This window comes from Denticeps clupeoides, chromosome 9, assembly GCF_900700375.1.
Source record: "Denticeps clupeoides chromosome 9, fDenClu1.1, whole genome shotgun sequence".
NCBI lineage: Eukaryota > Metazoa > Chordata > Actinopteri > Clupeiformes > Denticipitidae > Denticeps > Denticeps clupeoides.
The window spans coordinates 19932226-19940488 of record NC_041715.1 but is presented as its reverse complement, the minus strand read 5'-3'; the positions used below and the strand labels follow the sequence as shown (position 1 = coordinate 19940488).

The 8263-nt window shown below is 42.0% G+C and overlaps 1 protein-coding gene across 1 annotated transcript; it reads left to right on the top strand.

The window, feature by feature from the left end:
- The first annotated feature begins 93 nt into the window (after positions 1–93).
- Positions 94–7604, top strand: tnfaip6 (tumor necrosis factor, alpha-induced protein 6). Its single transcript, XM_028991549.1, has 6 exons — positions 94–212; positions 648–785; positions 1354–1515; positions 3293–3521; positions 3672–3712; positions 6915–7604. The coding sequence occupies exons 1-6, from the start codon at positions 113–115 to the stop codon at positions 7034–7036; spliced, it is 792 nt and encodes a 263-aa protein (XP_028847382.1). The 5' UTR covers positions 94–112; the 3' UTR covers positions 7037–7604.
- The last annotated feature ends 659 nt before the right edge of the window (positions 7605–8263 follow it).

Below are 8263 nucleotides of genomic sequence, written 5' to 3'. Positions count from 1 at the left end.
TGGGCGTGGCGACGGCGCGGGGGGGGGGGGCGGGGCGTGGCGGCGGCACTATTTAAACCCGCGGCGGGCGTCAGGGGGCGCGGCTGCGTGCGGAGCTCACTGCGGGCCGGACATGCGGCTCTTTTCCTTCACTCTGGCCTCCTGCCTCTTCCTGCAAGATGTCCGCTGCTGGGGATACAAGGACGGGGTCCTCCACAACTCCATATGGCTGGGTAACGGCGTCCCCCTCTCTCCTCACAGACACACGCAGGCTAGACAGACAGGGGGAAGGACGCTGCCACGTGATCCCAGCATCTGCACACATCTGGAAGACATGAACTCAGCAACACCCACCGGACAAGGCACAGGCAGCAGGGTTTTTCTGGACTTTTGCTGACCACTTCAGACAGGTTACCTAACAGGCTTAGTAAGAAGAGGAAAAACCTGATGGAATCGGCATCATGCTCACTTCCAAACCGAATATGAACTGATAGCTAAGTGAAAAATAAATATCATGTTGTTTACTGTACAGCACTAATGCGAATTATGATAAATCATTTTTTTCTTAGTGCAGAAACAACTGTTTCTCTCTGTACTTTTACAATGCCAGTTGTCTGATGTAATTGCAGCATGTCTACAGACATGATGTATTGTGTGTGTGTGAACAGAGCAAGCTGCCGGGGTCTACCACAGAGAATCCCGGAAAGGCCGGTACCAGCTGACCTACAAGGAGGCCAAAGCCGTCTGCAAGTATGAAGGCGGAAGTCTGGCTACTTATGATCAACTGGAAGCTGCCCGCCAGATAGGTCCGTTTCTTCCCACTGACGTTTAGTGTGGAGTTCTTGAAATGTTTTACTCAGAATGGTGTCACTCCACTATGGGAAGCGTATGGACAACCAGTTTAGCAGTACATAAGTGGCATAGTAATGCAGCATATAATTACTGATGGTAATGATGGAGATGGCTCTTCTCACAGGAGGTCTGCTGCTTTCCAGAATATTCTTTTCCTATGACAAATACGTTTTTAGAAGACACTGATGAATATTTTAAAATACTTAACTTTAACCCAACATTTCATAAATATCTCAGGTTTTCTTATATGGGTGTTTTCTGATTATTTTGTAAACAAACGCAGACCAAATATATTATTCATAGTTATTATATAGTTATTATTTTATTAAAAATGCATTTTATACTGTGTTTTTCCCCCTGTGACTATAGGTTGTGTATTCCAATCAGGTTGTTAAAGAAATAAGAAAATGAATATTTAATGCCTGCATATTAATCTCTTAATTAGCCAAACAAAGGCATTGGTCTATTTGTGCATTTCAAGTGACTTCCACAATGTTTATCTTTATGTTCATTTCTGTTAAGGCTTTCATGTTTGTGCGGCTGGCTGGTTTGACAGAGGGCGAGTTGGTTATCCTATAGTCAAAGCCGGCTCCAATTGTGGCTTCGGAAAAGTTGGGATCATTGATTACGGCTACAGGGTGAACAAGAGCGAGAAATGGGACGTCTATTGCTACAATCCCAAAGGTAGAAAACACAGTTTTGAGTGTAGTGTAACTTTTACTGTTCTCTGGGCCAAGTAGAATGCGCTTCTAATTGGAAAAGTAGTAAAAGAGTATTACTGGTCCTTGCATGTAATCTTTACATTACTGCTAATGTAATAATACAAAGCAATACAAATTATATAAGTTGTTCATAGAAAAAGGTTCTTCCCATTATTCTTACAATTCTTATCCTTACAATAGTCAATTCATCATATTCCCTACCAACTGCAAAAGATGTTATTCTGAGATGTGCAATTTAATATCTTATGATTATCTTTAGGGTTAAGTATCCTAATAGTGCTCTGACTTGGAATTGGAAGCACTGCTATTTAGGACACTGTTGTAAATATAGTGTAGATACCATCCCTCCAATGTATCATAGAGAGAAATTATAGTACAAAATGCAACAAAATTAACATGAAAGGAAGAAACGAGCTGCTTTCTGGTTTATTGGATTTGATATTAGTGAGACTGAAATAATGTATTTTTTACTGGCTATGCATTTCCAGACAGACGTCATTATCCCCACTGTTAAAATGAAATTCCCCTTAGTCAGTCACATCAGCAAGCCACAAGTCCCACTTTCCAAACAAAGCAGACAAATTTAAATTGTGAATGAGAAATCGCATGATTGTGTATTCAGGGAAATAAAACTGCGCCATTTCTGAGGTTAAACGGGTATAAAATATCTTTATATTTTCTGATAACTCTTACATTTCTAAACATGTCTTGTGTTACTGTTGGCATTTCAACAAACTGTGGTGTGTGTCCCTCAGGAAATAGCCTTTCAGCAAATTAATGGAATTAAATACCACCATTAACAAATTAATTCTCATTTAACAAAAATTTTATTTTTTCTAAAATGCTAACAACCAATCTATAAAATTACCTTAGACTCTATATTATTTAATTTGTTGTATTGTTGTATTATTTAATTTGTTGTATGTTCAAGGATACATTTTAGGATGGCAAAAATGACTCATCTGAGTCTTGTGTATTGCTAAGGAAACATAAAATATTCAGTACAATGACTTTCTTACAACACTGCAATTTTAGAAGAAAAGATTACCGTCAATTTCAAAATCTGCCCAGAGTGTATACCCTAGGGCTGTACATTTACATTATATTTCATCCTGATCAATGATCGCGACGAATAATGAATAAAAAAAAGGCATGTTTTCTGTGTGTATTTACATCACTTTTAAATGGCATGTAAAATACACAGACAGTACCATGTGACGTGGTTCCCTGCATAAAGCTAGCAAAGAGCAAAATGGCTGAAAACGGAGCAGAGGAGAGCAGCGAAAGTCATGGAATCATGTTAAGTGAATGTTGGCAAGAAAGATTACATGAAATGGCTTGGATTTAGCCAAAGTGACATGGAGGAAATTAAGATGCTGTGTAAGATATGCTGTCAGTTGGTGCCTTCAACTTTTAAAATATAATCATATGAATATATGCTGTTTCAGACATTTGCAAACTGAACAGTATGTGATCATTCCACAAAATGACAAGTGCCCAGTGGATGACATCATGTCAGTGGTGGTCTGAAATGATGCACATTTTCCTCCAGTGGCCTCAGGTGCAGATGTAGATCATGTAACTGTTACAAGCAGCCCATATGGACTTAATTTCCTCTCTTTTCAACATGAAGAGAGGAATTATTTGATACAAGGAATACTAACTACTAGCACGATCTATGGGACCTTCTAGAAACAGAGCTAACTATACCATTTTAACATTTTCATTTTTGTTTACAGCAAAGGAGTGTGGAGGTGTTCACACAGACCAGCAGAAGCTTTTCAGTTCACCTGGCTACCCTGAAGAATACCAAGATGAGCAGATTTGCTACTGGCACATCAGAGTGCGCTTCGGACAGAAGATCCATCTTCACTTCTTGGATTTTGACATTGAGGATGACACGTCATGTCTGAGTGACTACCTGGAGATCTATGACAGCTATGATGATGTGTCTGGCTTTGCAGGAAGGTGAATGCAGGAAAATACAGAAAAGACACATACGCAGTATCTATCTATCTATCTATCTGTCTGTCTGTCTGTCTGTGTGTGTGTGTGTGTGTATATATATATATATATATATATAGTTTTTTTAAGTTCATTTTGTTGATTTTTTCATAGGTATTGTGGTGATGAACTACCAGAGGACTTCATAAGCACAGGTAGGATGTTTACAATTGAAGCTGAAAGTAATCATTGTGATAAACAGCACACGGTACACTAAACAAAAGGTCCCCTGCACTAACCATGAGCTCAATCCCAAGAGTGGTAGCTAGACACAGCAAGAGATGCACAAGAGTGGTGGCTAGAGTCAGCTAGACATGAAGTACAGTGGTTGCTAGAGGCAGCTAGAGATGACTGGTGGCTAGAGATGAAGGAGAGTGGATGCTAGAGACAGCTAGGGATGAACAAGAGTGGTGGCTAGAGATAAAGATAAAGTGAAGTGATTGTCACTAGCAGCACAGCACACGGTGCTCACAATGAAATTTGTCCTCTGCATTTAACCCATCACCCTGATGGAGCAGTGAGCAGCCATGACAGGTGCCCGGTGAGCAGTGTGTGGGGACGGTGCTTTGCTCAGTGGCACCTTGGCGGATCTGGATTCGAACCAGCAACCTTCTGATTATGGGGCTGCTTCCTTAACCGCTAGGCCACCACTGCCCTGCACAAGATTGGTGGCTAGAGCTAAAGATTAAAGTGTAAAGAGTGTTGGCTTGAGCTAAACAAAAGTGGTTGCTAGAGATGGACGAGAGTGGTGACTAGAGATAACCGACAATGGTTGCTAGAGATAAACAAGAGTGGTGGCTAGAGACAGCTAGAGATGAACAAGTGTTGGCTAGAGATGAACAAGTGTTGGCTAGAGATGAACAAGAGTGGTGGCTAGAGATGGACGAGAGTGGTGGCTAGAGATGGACGAGAGTGGTTGCTAGAGATGGACGAGAGTGGTGGCTAGAGATGGACGAGAGTGGTGGCTACAGATGGACGAGAGTGGTGGCTACAGATGGACGAGAGTCTTGGCTAGAGATGGACGAGAGTCTTGGCTAGAGATGGACGAGAGTGGTGGTTAGAGATGGACGAGAGTGGTGGCTACAGATGGACGAGAGTCTTGGCTAGAGATGACCGAGAATGGTTGCTAGAGATAAATGAGAGTGGTAGGTAGAGACAGCTAGAGATTAACAAGAGTAATGGCTAGAGACAGCTATAGATTAACTGGAGAGTTGGCTAGAGATGAACGAGAATGGTTGCTAGAGTGCACAGATGGCCTACACTGAAAATGTGAGTGGGGTAGCATGGGCAAGAGTGGTGGCTAGAGATGGACGAGAGTGGTGGCTATAGATGGATGAGAGTGGTGGCTAGAGATGAACAAGGGTGGTAGTTAAAGATGACAAAGAATGGTTGCTAGAGATAAACGAGAGTGGTGGCTAGAGACAGCTAGAGATGAACAAGAATGTTGGCTAGAGACAGCTAGAGATGAACAAGAGTGTTGGCTAGAGATTAACAAAGGTGGTAGCTAGAGATGACAAAGAATGGTTGCTAGAGATAAACAAGAGTGGTAGCTAGAGATGAACAAGAGTGTGGGCTAGAGAAGATCGAGAGTGGTGGCTAGAGATGACCGAGAGTGGTGGTTAGAGATGAACGAGAGTGGTGGCTAGTGGTGGCTACAGATGAAGGAGAGGGGTGGCTAGGGATAAAGCGAAGTGATTGTCACTAGCTGCACAGCACATTGTGCTCACAGTGAAATTTGTCCTCTGCATTTAACCCATCACCCTGATGGAGCAGTGAGCAACCATGACAGGCGCCCGGGGAGTAGTGTGTGGGGACGGTGCTTTGCTCAGTGGCACCTTGGCGGATCTGGATTCGAATCAGCAACCTTATGATTATGGGGCTGCTTCCTTAACTGCTAGGCCACCACTGCCCCGCGCAAGATTGGTGGCTAGAGCTAAAGATTAAAGTGTAAAGAGTGTTGGCTAGAGATAACTGACAATGGTTGCTAGAGATGAACAAGAGTGGTGGCTAAAGCTAAAGATGAAAGTGTAAAGAGTGTTGGCTGGAGATGGACGAGAGTTGTGGCTAGAGATGGACGAGAGTTGTGGCTAGAGATGGACGAGAGTGGTGGCTACAGATGGACGAGAGCCTTGGCTACAGATGACCGAGAATGGTTGCTAGAGATGGACAAGAGTGGTGGCTAGAGATGACCGAGAATGGTTGCTAGAGATAAAAGAGAGTGGTGGGTAGAGACATCTAGAGATGAAAAAAGTAATGGCTAGAGACAGCTAGAGATTAACAAGAGTAATGGCTAGAGACAGCTAGAGATTAACTGGAGAGTTGGCTAGAGATGAACAAGAAAGGTGGCTATAGCTAAAGATGAAAGTGTAAAGAGTGTTGGCTAGAGATGAACGACAGTGGTCCCTAGAGATGGACGAGAGTGGTGGCTAGAGATGAACAAGGGTGGTAGGTAGAGATGACAAAGAATGGTTGCTAGAGATTAACAAGAGTGTTGGCTAGAGACAGCTAGAGATTAACTGGAGAGGTGGCTAGAGCTAAAGACGAAAGTGTAAAGAGTGTTGGATAGAGATGAACAAGAGTGGTGGCTAGAGATCAACAAGGGTGGTAGCTAGAGATGAACGAGAATGGTTGCTAGAGTGTACAGATGGCCTACACTGAAAATGTGAGTGGGGTAGCATGGGCGAGAGTGGTGGCTAGAGATGGACGAGAGTGGTGGCTAGAGATGAATGAGAGTGGTGGCTAGAGATGAACAAGGGTGGTAGTTAGAGATGACAAAGAATGGTTGCTAGAGATAAACGAGAGTGGTGGCTAGAGACAGCTAGAGATGAACAAGAATGTTGGCTAGAGACAGCTAGAGATGAACAAGAGTGTTGGCTAGAGATTAACAAGAGTGGTGGCTAAAGACAGCTAGAGATTAACTGGAGAGGTGGCTAGAGCTAAAGATGAAAGTGTAAAGAGTGTTGGATAGAGATGAACAAGAGTGGTGGCTAGAGATCATCAAGGGTGGTAGCTACAGATGACAAATAATGGTTGCTAGAGATAAACAAGAGTGTTGGCAAGAGATGAACAAGAGTGGTGGCTAGAGATGGACGAGAATGGCTGCTAGAGTGTACAGATGTAATATAATCCCGGCATATTGAAAATATGTCAATGTTTCATTATTATCATCATAGTTTTGATTATATGCTTATTAACTGACATTTTTGTGAGATTCGCTTTTAATTTCTGACAGAAACAGTCATCAATATGAATATGTGCTTACCCATTGCTCCATTTTGTCACTCACATGATTACAGTGTAGCTGAAACTGTATTACCACTTGTGCCTCTTATCACCTTTTATGACTCTGTTGCCTAGGAAACGTCATGACACTGAAATTCCTCTCAGACTCCTCAGTAACAGCCGGGGGCTTCCAGCTACAGTACTTCACCATCAATTCTGATTTTCAAGCCATTAATGATACAAATTCTTTTACCTGACTCATGCTGTATTCTGTATGTTTTAAATGTCATATATGCAGTTTTGTTAAGAATTGTCATTTAATTTACTAAAATGAACCTAGTACCAAACACGTAAGGTACAACGGCAGGTAATTTGGTCTAAAACACTTCTCGAATTATCCTAGACCAAGTGTAGTCAGCTAAAATTTAAAGAGGTCCAGTTAGAGAGAAAATTTCCAGAAGCAAAGGTCCAGTAGATCATGATTTGTAACTATTTAGTGTGATATACATATTTAAGTGGCCTATTAGTTGCATCCACATTGCATGTAATCAATTCCTGACTCTCAAATCACATTCATTCAATACAATAAATTATTTTTTTTCACCTGAACATACATGCATGACTGACGATATGAAGTTGAAGTTTATTGTCATATGTACAAAGTACAGCGTACAGAGCACAATGAAATTCTTACTTGAAAACCCCTCCCGTAGACAGAACATAGAACATGATACATAGAAGACAAAGTGCAGCAGCAAGACAAAGTGCAGCAGCATATGTATGTTCTCCCATTTACTAAATAAAAGTTTTTTTACAGAAAATAAACAGGTTTAGAGGCTCACTTTCTTCCACTCCCCCACTATTTTGCTCAGTGAAAGAATTGAGTGGTAGCTTGTCCTGGCAGGATTTTAAACCTGTAATTGAATGGAGTCAGGGCCATTCTCATATACATGTGGAGGTGCTCATTTGTGAGCCTGGAATGATATTTAGTTGTAAATATGTTCACTGTGGTGAAAGCTGCTTCACTGCTGTGTGTGGAGCCAAACATAGAAGCCATCTCTTTCTTTCAACAATTTCTTTCTTTCTAAAGCCCTAGAGCGCTGTGTCTACAATCACATTATCAGTCTCATAACCAGTCTGGCTTCAGAGCAGGTCATTCTACTGAGACGGCCCTTCTGGATGTTTCTGAGAAGCTACGTGTTGCCAGATCTGCAAAGCTAATGTTCCATTTGCTAAAGTGGGGATGTCTGTTTTTCGTAGCGCTGAGAAGAAAGAGTGTCAAACAGGTGATGCTTGAAACCGGTCCGCCTGTGAAGTGAAAATACTATTCAGCAGGCATTTTTGGGGTGTTTCATACCAAATTAAGTGTAACACAGATGCGCACATCCATACAGTCCCACAGCCTCTCCCATCAATTCATTCTTCTCCTTTCCCACGTCTCAGAACGGTTGGACAAATGTTTTTGTCTGGCTAGGCCATTGAAA

Coding starts and splice junctions, on each gene's coding strand:
- tnfaip6 (XM_028991549.1), top strand. CDS start 113: ATGCGGCTCTTTTCCTTCACTCTGGCCTCCTGCCTCTTCCTGCAAGAT. Junction 786..1,353: donor GGAAGCTGCCCGCCAGATAG/GTCCGTTTCTTC, acceptor ATTTCTGTTAAG/GCTTTCATGTTTGTGCGGCT. Junction 1,516..3,292: donor CTATTGCTACAATCCCAAAG/GTAGAAAACACA, acceptor TTTTGTTTACAG/CAAAGGAGTGTGGAGGTGTT.